Source organism: Nycticebus coucang, chromosome 12 (assembly GCF_027406575.1).
Source record: "Nycticebus coucang isolate mNycCou1 chromosome 12, mNycCou1.pri, whole genome shotgun sequence".
Taxonomy (NCBI): Eukaryota; Metazoa; Chordata; class Mammalia; order Primates; family Lorisidae; genus Nycticebus; species Nycticebus coucang.
The window spans coordinates 66,127,583-66,139,444 of NC_069791.1; the positions used below are offsets into that span (position 1 = coordinate 66,127,583).

Sequence of the window (11,862 nt, forward strand, 5' to 3'; positions counted from 1 at the left end):
CTCAAACGTTTTTCCACCTCACTCAGTCGTTTTGTCAGCTCAGTCAATTTACTGAGCAGCTGCTATATGCTGGGCACTGTGAAGGCTAAAGAGGGAGGAAGGAAAAATTCAGATCTCTACCCTGTCTGGAGCTTGTGCTCCACTAGGGTGAGGCAAGAGGTCAAAGGAGGAAGTGAGAGGGCCGGCAAGCCCTAGAGGGTGGGCTCAGCCTCCAGGGCAGGTCACCTGCATCACAGAGGCGAGGGGCACCTGTCAGGTGTCCAGTAGGGTACAGACAAACACAATAGCATGGGGTGGGGGAGAGGCAGGGGCACCAGGCAGGGCAGAACTTGTCAGGGACTGAGTTCCCTCAGCAGGGCAGAGAGGCGCAGCCACACAGACCAAGGCACTGGGCTGGTGGGTATGGGCCTGTCTCAGATTCCCCGAGTAAACCTCAGTAAACCTCTTCTCCCCACCAGCCCTTACCAGCCCCCTGCAGCTCCTGGCAGCCCAGGCGAGTTCGTCCACACCAGTGGTGGTCACCCGGGTGTGTGAGGTGGGACCCGAGGAGTCAGCAGCAGCTGGCACAGCAGTGGCCACTGCTATACCAGCCACCACCACCGGCACCACTGTCACCTCAGCCTCTTCCACTGGCGAGCCCGAGGTCAAAAGGTCCCGGGTAGAAGAGCCCAGTGGGACTGGAACTACACAGGCCGGGGTCATCACAGCCACTGGCCCCCAGGGGCCGAGCCCTGGGGAGTGATATCACCTGCACCGGGTAGAGTGGGACTCACCCAGCAGCGCCCAGAGCTGGGCCTGGCAGTGCCAGTGGCCGCGCCCACAGACACAGGAGCTAACAGTGGCCTGCAGTGCCCAGTGAGCAGGTGGCTCAGCAGCAGCAGCCCCTGGACACATCTAGCCCTTTCCATTTTATCTCCTGTCCTCTCATGGTTCAAAACAAAAACACATAAACAAGTTCAGACAACTGATTGTATGATTCTGGGAATTCTTTGTTTTTTCTCCTCTTCCCTCAGCACCATATCCTCTCCCCAGGCCTCTGTCAGGGGCATGGGGAGAAGGTTGTAGCTCAGCATGTCCAGGAATGTGTCAGACGCCCCCCACGAGCAGAATAAGGCTCCGTGGCTTCTGTGTCTGGTTGAAGGAACAGCCTCATCCCAGGAGGCTGGACAGAAGTGGCCAGTACACACCAAGGTCCACACAGGAAGGATGCCAGGTGGCCGCATGCCTGTCAGGAGCAGCCTGGGAACCGGCAGAGGAAGGCAGGAGCAAGCTGACTGCACACTGTTCTGTGGTGTCTTTTCCCCAAACGTGATGTAGAAAGTATCAGCATTAATTTGGAGGGGCCCAGGTTTGGCTTTGGACCCCAACTTTCTTATTTTATGTAAACATGGAATTTAGGCTGAGTCATAAATCTGAAACAAACAAAAAAGATAATTATTTTTGACATGTTATTTTGTTTTTATCTTCAGACAGTTTAACAACTGTGGGTGTGGGGTTCTCACTGGCATTAGGCCCCCTGGAGAGTAAACCTGCCACCACTCTGTCTGCTAACTTCAAGTAAGATGGACGGCGTCCTGCCTGGTGTCTACGAGGATGAAAGATCAGACCTGAGCCAGCCCTCTTGCACCTGGCACTAGAGGCAGGAGGACCTGCCGTGTTCACCAGTGGTTTTGTCGTCCTGAGGTTGATGGATACAGTGGGACCCACCAGTGCCAAGCGCAGTCTGCCCCATGCTGCTTGTCCCCAGATTACAGCTTCCTGACCACCGGGTCTAATCTACTGTCATAAATTTGAATGCTTTTTTCTCCCTGACCTGAAGCACTAGGGCCCTGGTCAGCCAGCAGAAAGGAGACTTCTGTGCAGCAGTCGGTGAGCAGGCTGTGCCCCCCATGATCCACTCCCGCTAACTGACTTGGCTTTGTAGCCAGCACACTGAGAACCACAGGACAGGCTGCTCTGAGTGATCATGCCGCTCCCGGGTCCCCTCAGGATGTCCCTGTACCAGAGCCAGGGCTGGCTAGTGTTTGGCCCAATTTGGGGATGAGATTGGAGTCCTTCAGCTTCTCACATTTTCAGGAAATGCTACATGCATCTACATAAAGATTGACTTTAAGTTTTGCCAGTCAGTCTGATACTGAGCAGACCACAACTAGAAAGGACAAATTTGAGAGGTCCAGAAGTCTCAGATGAGTGGCTATTGTTAGAAGTAGCCTGTCCTCAGCATCCCAGCCTCCCACCAGCCTCAGCCATGGCCCTGGTAGAGAAGCTGCAGAAAGATCCAGTTTCCTGGAGAGTGTCTGAGGGAACAGCAGATGGTCCCGCAAGAACCAGGACCTAAGTGGGCATGGGCTGCTTTAAAGGGACAATGCCTTTCAAAATGATTCTGAGGTGGTGCAGGAAGACTGGCAGCCACTGTGACCCGGCCACAGCCACACCAGGGCCACTGCCCCCCAGGACACGTGTAGAATGTCTGCCTTGTGTCTGGGCGGGGAAAATCCCCATTCTGTTGTTTTTTAAGCCCCTCTAATCAGTTGTTTCTATGGCACTAAACTCTAAGTAGGAAATAAGCTCTTTTTTGCAGTCCATACCTGTTGCCTCCGGATGGGAGGAAAACAGCTGGGGGTGCATCCTCGGGTGTCATTCCTGCCATCCACAATGCTCTCTTTTCCATACTCACAGTTTCTGGTATTTTGTGTGAACTTTTTCCTTCCAGTGTGCCTGGTGCGTGCGTGGGTGGGAGTGAGCAGGCAGGGCAGGGAGGTTGGCTGCACAGGTGCCAGCTTCCCAGGCAAGAGCCCTCCAGGGTCTGTCACCCGGGCTTCAGGGCCTCCTGCTGCTACTTCCTGTCCTACTGACTATTTCTTCCCGGGGGTGCATGTGGTCCCCCTCAGAGAAGAGCTCTGTTTGTTTTTGGACTATCCCATCTGCCACAGGTTTATCTCCTTGTGAAAGCTGATATCATCTGCAGAGAGCACCCAGTGCCAGCCAGAACAGAATGCCGGTTACAAAGCGTTTGCTTGCATCTTTGCCTGGTCTGATGAGTCTGGATCCAGCCCATTTGCTTCCTGGCTTTGAGATGTTTTGGTTTCTGTCCTTTTTCACTCTCATGTTTATGCCAGTTCCAGGCAAAGGGAATGAAAGGGAGGGGGTGGATGAACCAGGAAATGGAGAAGATAGAAATTGGGGGTGACATCCTGCCACGCAGAGTCAGTACCTTTTGGCTTCTGCTGGGACTGAGAAGGGAAGTGGCCCTGGAGGTCATCTCAGACCCCAAATGGGGCAGCAGAGGAGGGTTGGGCCAGGAACTGCCACTCAGGACTTATAAACAACGAGGTTTTTAAGAGTTTTGGCCATCTGACCAGGTAGCATACCTAGCTCATGCCAGAACTAATCCTGGAACTGGTAACTGGAGGTCTAGGAGTGGCTGGTGCCTGGAGGAGCTGCACATACTGCCCAGAGCTCTCTCTTGTCTATGAGCCAACCGGGTGAGAGTCTCTTTGCTGAACTCATCCACAGAAGCAAGAGCACAGGCCAGGGAGGCCGGAGAGCCACAGCCTGTGGTCTGGGTGGCCTGTTACCCATCATGGTTTAGAATGACGGCCCAGGTGACTTTCTCTTAGTTGTTAAGGGTGAGCTGATCCTAGTAGTGTCAAGTGAGGGAATGAAAAAAATTGATTCCATTATGCTACCAGAGGCTCTTGCTCACCCCAGGGCTCAAGTCTCTGGCATGACTTGCGGGAGATCAGCCAGGTGGAGGTGATGATTCTGGGAAGAGCTCCCTCCTGCTTTGGGCCCTCTAGGTCCTTGGGGCCTGGTAACCCTCTTCTTTCTTCTGCTTCTTGGTTGACAAATCGCCAGGTTTACCAAATACAGGAAAACATTTTCTTTGAATAAGAATTAGGTCACAAAAGTAACTTGTTAGATAGTTAAGCACGTGTTCATTAAGACAGTCGAGTGTGCTATGGGAAGTGAAGAGAATTGTACCTTTCCACCTGCTGCCAGAGCCATGCTTGGCCCAGGGCACTTTCTTTCGTGCTGGCTCCTGCCATCAGCCCAGGGTCCATGGTGCAGCAGAGCCATGGGTCACAGGTCATCCCAGGTGGATGGTACACATCCATCCTTAGCTGTTTGCTTCTGTCTTTCCATTCTGAGGTTTTCCTGGTAACATCTAGCCTCTGTTGAGTGTGGAGAGTCTGTCATTCAAAGCCTTTGAGGGACTCAAATAGAACACTGCCTTTCTAAATCCTTAAAAACTACACACCTAAAAAAAAAAAAACTACACACACCTAGAACCCCTTGTCCTACCTTGGGGTCAAGGAGGTGCGTGGCCAGGCAGACCTGCAGTGCCCCAGTTCTCTCTCGCACTGATTTCACCTTAGAGGTTGCTGTGTGCTCAGGGAAAACAGAACCCTGTGGTCTAGTCCCCTAAGCACAGCCCTTTGAGACCAGTGCTGAAAAGACCCAGGGAGTGTACTGAGACCAAGGAGGCAGAGGCCCATGAGCACCACACCAACAGCCCCTTCAGGTCTATTTTATTCCTGTTGGGTTTGCTATTGATTTGTATTTTTTTTTTATCTCTTAGATCTAAGAACTAAGCCAATGAAAATGATAGAAATGAATTTCTGAGTTGCTAAGACGAGTATCCTGTGATGCTAGGGATCATTTTTTGTCTAGTGGTGCTTTGCCAAGACCTCCCTTCCCTGTACCCCAGATGGCCCCCAGCCCCTGAAGTTTTCTGCTGAGGCTGATCTTGGCCTCCCAGCTTCTAGGTCTTTTTTCTGTATCTGCTGGTCCTGATGAAAGATTAGTCTGGGATCACAGGTATCGCTCATTTCCTCTAAATAAGGAGTGATCGCCACAGACCCTTTAAAGTGAGTGCCAGTCTGCAGAGAGCCGTGTCCAGGGGCCACCTCTCTCTATAGAGAGAAATATCTCGGTTATGCAATTCAGAGTTCAGAAGGAGGAGAAAGATGTTCCTTGGCTTTGAACTATTGTCTTATTTTATAGAGACAAAGAACACACCCCACTGGAATGAAAGAAAATGGTTGAATGTGAAAATGTTTGAGAAGAAAGGCTTTTTCTCAGAGCTTTAGAGCTGGTGGGGGAAGTTGTCTGCTTCTCTTCAGAAGCCTCAAGTTCTGCTTGGCACTTCAGTGACTTCATCTGGTGTGAGGGATCATGTCTGTCTCTGGAGAGGATGCCTGGGTCTGTCCTCTGCACCAACTCACCCCTCTGAGAGCAGAGCCCCCCGATAGGACAGCAGAATAATGGGTGACCCACCTCTGCCCTCTGCACTGAGTAGATACAGCTTGCTCCGGAGTAAGTGACAAGAAATGATTGTGAGCCTCTGTGAGTGAGAAGAGCCCCAAGATGCTGAGCTGGAGCCTTGTCCATGCCATGAGCCACTCAACTGCAGAGGTCAGCAGGGGTAGCCCTGGCCACCTCCCCACACTCCTGTCGGGGCTCACGTGAAAGTGTGTTTGCCACTGCCTAGTCTCACCTCTTTCATGATACCTCTGCCTAGAAGCAATATTATTTAATAAGAATAATTTAAATTGTTCAATTGTGCTGCTATGAAGATAGGATTAATCTTTAGATGGGACTTATTATTGGAGGTTCCCTGATGTATTTTGGCTTTTTAAAGTTAGGGCAGAATAGAGAATGTAACACATTCTCAATTTCTCTCTGTTATTTTTAAATTGTTTCCCTGCATCTTTCAAGTTCCTTCCTCCAGGCCTTGTTTTATACTTATAGTTTTTTAAATGCTCAGGACACAGTTTTTGTCATCTGCCTGCCTGCCTTTGCTATGGTTTGGTGCAAGACATCTGCTACTTGTGTTTTCTTTTAATACCACAAGCTGCTACATTTGATGACCAGGGGGAGGGTTTGGAATCAATGCCTTGCAGTGTGTCTCAGGTGGCACTGCAGCCCCCTGCAGGGCAGCCAGCTGGACCATGTGCCTCATGACAGGACCCTTCCCAGGTGGCTTGAATTTATGGAAAGATCATCTGTGGGAGCTGCTGCTTTATTTATCTGTCCTCCGTTACCCCGCCCTAGGATATAGCTTCCAAGTGACAGCTGCTTAGAAGACTGGGATTTTGTGACACACAACCCTGAGTGTTTCCTCTGAACTGAAATTATAAATAGGCTCATTTCACTGACCTTGTTTATGGAAAGTAGTTATACTCTTAGTTTAAAAAAAGTTGTCTCTGTAGCCTACAGACACTGACGCTGGCTCTGCTGTCCTGCCTCCCATCCCGGCTTGTCCCCCTTCTGCCGGGGCAGCCCTGCTCCTCAGTGCTGCCAGATGAGGGAATACACCTGAATGCATCCTGGCAGCCGGGCCCCCAGACGGAGTGGCCGCCTGGGTGTGTAGCAAGAGGTGAGAGGAGGGGAGTCGCTGATGGACCTCTCTGAGGCTGTCACATCAAGTCTGTTACAGCTTCTTGGAGACCAGGGCCCTGCCCTGAGGAGCAGCCTTGTCTTCAGAGTGCGAAGCCTGAGGGTCAGCAGGGAGAGGCCTCCCCTCAGACCAGGAGGTTCTGAGTGTGACACACAAGCTCTGCCTGCCACCAAAATGGGTGTTTTCACTACATTTCAGGACACAATTGAATTAGCCTTGGGGTTTAGTTTCTGTGACTGAACCTGAGGGCTGGTTCTGGCTCAGTGTTTGAGAAGGTAGTTGAGAGGGCAGTCACTGCCATGATGCATCTTCCTTCCTCTCTCGGGGAGCCCTCCAAGGATTTCTTTGCTTTGGCTGAGCAGCAGGACATGCCCTAATGAGCTCCATGCATCTCAGGGTCCATCCTTCAGGTTCAGCCATAGTCTCCCAAGGGTGACTGCTAGGTTTCCAGGTCACTGTCATCTTTTTGCTCCTTAACCTAGTTATCCTAAGAGAGAATAAAATTAGAAGACTGCTACTTTATTATTCTTTCTTTCCTGCCTGAATAGGGTTTTAAATTTTTTTTTTTTTTTTTTTTTGAGGTAAAATAGACCATCTCTCTAGTTGTTCTTTATCTGGGAATCTCTTTTCTGGAACAGTTTGCTTATTTGATTCACCCAGATATTCACTGCTGGCTTCCTCTGTGTCAGACGCAGTGAAGAGAGAGCAAGGGGCTGGGCCCAGGGGGCAGGGGGTTAGCTGGGCACCTCTCCCTCTGCCAGAGTTTTGTTCTCTGTGAGCTGGGAGTCATTCTTCCACAGCTTTTGTCTGGAGTCACAAGCAGTGGCTAGAACTGTCCCCTGGATTTCTGAATCTGTTGGCTGAGCTGAACCAAGACCTGTGACTGAATGAATTTCTGTTTCCTGTATGATGTTAAACTGCTCTGCTGTGTGCTGGTCACCCCTGGAACTCGAGGATGCAGGAGCTGTGACCGCGAGACTGCACTCTAGCCTGGGTGACAGAGCCAGACCCCGTCTCAGAATAAATAAACCATGCCTGTGGCCTCTAAATTCTGGGTTTACTGGTCCAGGTTTTGTTTTTTTTTTTTTTTTCCTTTTTTTAATCAGTAAAAATTGGGACTTAAAATCAAGGTCTCTCTCCCTTCCTTTGTAGAAAGGCTTCGTGGGTACCTCACATGCCTGCTTCTTTATATGTGGTTTCTGTTTCAGGGAGAGGAGAGACAGAGCTGTGGTCTGGGTTGTCCTCAGAGGTGGCTACGTCCAGATCCTCAGGCTCTAACATCCTGTAGGCCCTGAGCTGTGGCATACTCAAGGGAGGGGTTAAACCCAATACTGAGATTTTGTTTTTATCTGAATAATAATTCTCCTGTAAAAATAATTTGGGAGGGGCGGGTGTTTGGGGGGTGTGTGTATGTGTGTGTGAGTATGGTTTTTTGTTTTGTTTTTTTTACAGTGGCTATCTAAAGTATTTTTCACAATATGTTTAATAATCAATGCTTTAAAAAGCAGTGGTATCCTATAAAGTAGAAATTTGGATTCTGGAGTGTTGGATATGAGGATGGGACATGTCAGGGGGCTGTGCCTCACCCTGAGGAGGGAACAGCAGCACTGGGAGGCTCAAGTGCCACTGCCAGGGGACGGACAGCCCTATGTCCACAGTGGGCGGCCTTGTATGTTCATTTCAAATGGGATACAGTATTTTTTTAATATGGAGCCATACTTTTTTTTTTTAAGTTTGAAAGCTGAATGTGATTTCTAATTGTATCAGACGTTAATGTTTTAAAGCTATAACAAAGTTTAAAATTTCTACTTTTTGTTTTTCATTTATTTTAACTGTTCTTTTATCAAATTGTTGTATGTGGATGAGGAAGTTTTGTTTCTCCTCTTAGCATTTGTTTCTATAACCAGAAATAAAATTATATATTAAAGAGATGACACTGAGGCTCTGTGTGGTGCATTTGAATGGATTGTGCTGAGGGACGAGGTGTGGACAGATGCTTAGTCTGGATATACAGCCAGTCTTTGTGCCCTGAAATGAGAGCCCTGGCACCCCAAGATGCTCAGGAGGCTGCAGTGGACTGGGAGCTATATCGAGGGTGTCTCATTCCTAGGGAGAGGCTGCTGACAAAGACGTACATAGGTGCCTGTGACCATGGCCTTGGCAATCCCCTGGGGAATCCCTGAATGTGGATGCTTGCAGCTGCAGGAATGTGATGACAGCTTAGGCCTGCCCCTCAGACAGGGCAAGGGAGGAGCCAGCAAGCCCCCCTCCAAGAACCAGCCCACAGCTTAGACTGCCAGGGTGGGAAGTGTGGAGGGAGGTGTGCCAGCAAGTGCCCACAGCTGCATCCTTCCTGCTCGCACTGAGCTAGATGAGGATTTCTACCCATTTCATGTCTGTTTTCTCTGAGGCCTTTCCTATTCCAGGTGCAGGGGGTGGGGGTGGGAGTCAGGTGGCATGCCATTGACCTCAAAGCCTGACAAACCCGGGTTCAGGTTCCAGCTGCAGGAGTTTAGCCTGCAGTACACTGAATTTCTTCACATGCAGAGCAGCAGCTCTGCTTCGAAGGGTATTGTGTGGATTAAATGAGGTGGCACCCAGACCCAGGCTGGCAGAGCACTCTGTGCACGTCAGCTGAGTGGAGGCGCCCCCCTCCTCTCTCAGGGCCCCCAGATTTAAAAGAGGACAATTGAGTGTTTCTGCTGTAAACTACCCCTGGCTGGGGATTTTATAAGAATGTGTTTCTCACATGTATGTTTGTGCGTGTGACACATTCAGCTAAATAGATAACTTGAATTCTTCAGATTTTGCATTTGTCCATGGTTACAGCTAAAGTTTGAACATTTCTCTGCTTTCCTCCGGTTACTTGTCATTGTAAGATTCTAGCTATAGGTATTAACACACAATTCATAGATATGATATAGAGTGGCCATAAAGTTCATGTACAATTTTAAATTGCACTTTATGGCCACCCTGTATTTCAGGATTTCAGCCAAATACCCAACCATGAGTAAGAATAATTAAGTTTCCTCCAGGGTGCTGCATTGGCTAAGACCTTAAAATAACATTTTATACAAATGTAAATTTTTTTTTTTTTTTTGAGACTCATTATGTCACCCTGGGTAGAGTGCCATGGCGTCACAGCTCAGCAACCTCAAACATTTTTTTTGAGACAGAGTCTCACTATGTCACCCTCCATAGAGTGCCTGGCATCACAGCACACAGCAACCTCAAACTTTTGGGCTTAAGCGATTTCTCTTGCCTCAGCCTCCCAAGTATATGGGATTACAGTCGCCTGCCACAACACCTGGCTATTTTCTTATTGTTATTATTGTTGTTATTGTTGTATAGCAGGCCCAGACTGGGATCGAACTCACCAGCCCCAGTGCATGTGGCCAGCGCCCTAACCATTGAGCTACGGGGGCCAAGCCTACAAATGTAAATTTTGTAAGAAACTAGTCAAATAATAAACATCCTTGGTTAAATTGCTTGGTGTGTCTCAGGAGACAGATTGAGATTGATTTAATTTCTGGCACATAGTTTAAGTTCTCAGTAAACGTTAGCTACCCTTTGAACCTGGATATATATACGAAAGAGGGAAGTGAGCGCATATCCCCCACCCAAAGACCTAAGATTGTGCACTACACAATAATTCATTATTGCCAAAATCTGGAAGCAAACAAAATATCCATGGAAGAACAAAAAATAGTAAACCACGTGATTCCATTTGCATGAAGAGTAAAAAGAGGGTGGAAATCAGGTTAGGGTTACCCCTGGGAAGGGGCACCCTGTGCATCCAAGGAGCTGGGAATAGTATGCATCTTGAAACCAGCCATGGCAGGAGTATTTACACCACAGAAATTACCAAAACAAATCCCCCCCAACCTGAGCTTAAATAGAGCTAAGACATTTGCTAATTTACCACTAATTTACTGAAAAGTAAAATAGCATTAAGTTCTTTTACGATCTGGCACTTTACTGTGTACACATTTTACATTCAACATTAGCAAGCACTAGGCTTTCCCTAGGCTACTTACAGCCAGTAGTCTTTGCCAGTTCTCTCCCTCTCCAAACTGCAGCTCCTCAGGCTTCTCTGGGCACCCATTGCACTCCATGAGCACCCTAAGGGTAGCATCCTAGCATCTTCGCTTAGTAGCCTTCCATTGGTAGGGTCCTGTTCCTCCTCAGCATCCAGTAGCCCTCAAGCATCTTTAGGGTTCTAGAGGGCACCTCAAAACCATCTCCATATTCCTGCAGGTAATTGCCTGGTCTCCCTCTCGCTTCCTCTTTTCCTCCACATAGTAGTCTTCTCAGTGCTTATCCCTGCAAGGCCCTATCCAAAGAACACTCATTCCCTTCACTAGTTTCTTCCCCAGAACCTAAAACAGTGCCTGGCACTGGCAGGGCCCAATCACTGCTTGTTCACTGAATGAATGACTTTTTTTTTTTTTTTTTTTGAGACAGATTCTCAAGCTGTCACCCTGGGTAGACTGCCGTGGTGTCACAGCTCACAGCCACCTCCAACTCTTGGGCTTAAGCAATTCTCTTGCCTCAGCCTCCCAAGTAGCTAGGACTACAGGCACCTGCCACAACATCTGGATGTTTTTTGGTTGTGGTTGTTTGGAAGGCCAGGGCTGGATTGGAACCCTCCAGCTCCCGTGTATGTGCCTGGCACCCTAGCTGCTGAACTACAGGCGCGGAGCCTAAATGAATGATTCTTGAACAGTGTTCCTCTCCTTTTCTGCCTCGGTACCACGGGATGACACCACCCAGTGCCCAAAGCAGAAATATATTGTTATTCTTGAGTTTTCCTTGATTCTCTCCTGCCCACAATGTGTTAATCACAGGTCCTGTAAATCCTACCCCTGAATGGTTTGTTACTTCCCAGGCCATCTCCCCGTCCTGGGCCACAACTGCAGGGCTTTTCTCACCCTCCCTTCCTAAGCCACTCTACCTGAGGCCCGAGGGCTGGTTGCCCCTCACGGGTACATTTAAGCCACAGCCCGCAGGTCGCTATGCTGCCTTCCTTACCCTCCGCTAAACCCATTCCTGGGTCTGGACACCCTCTCGGTTCCAGAGGCTGCAGTTTCTCAGGAAACCCTCCTCCTGAGATCCCCGTCCCGTTCAGGCTGTTAAAGCGTTTCTCACGCTGGATGGTGACTGCAAGGTGGTGTCCTATGTCCCCACGCGACCTGGTGGGTGGAAATACTTGTCGCCAAGCACATGCTAGCACCCAGGACATGTTTTACAATTTATAGAAACATGTTTTACCCTCCCCCTGGGCGGGTAAAACAGAGATAGAGACATCCAATGACTACAGTGAGGACTGAATAAGAGTTGAGACAGAGTCTCACTTTACCGCCCTCGGTAGAGTGCTATAACGTCACACGGCTCACAGCAACCTTCAGCTCTTGGTCTTACAAGATTCTGAATCAGATTTTTTTAAAGCAGTACCAACA

General features: G+C 49.1%; 1 protein-coding gene across 1 annotated transcript in view; it reads left to right on the forward strand.

Annotated features, from left to right (window-relative positions):
• FOXK1 (forkhead box K1) overlaps nt 1-2,590 on the forward strand; it is a 70,982-nt gene extending 68,392 nt beyond the window's left edge. The window contains exon 9 of the mRNA XM_053555833.1: nt 459-2,590. Within this exon, the coding sequence (XP_053411808.1) occupies nt 459-742 (284 nt within the window). The 3' untranslated portion in view covers nt 743-2,590. The remainder of the gene's footprint in view (nt 1-458) is intronic.
• The last annotated feature ends 9,272 nt before the right edge of the window (nt 2,591-11,862 follow it).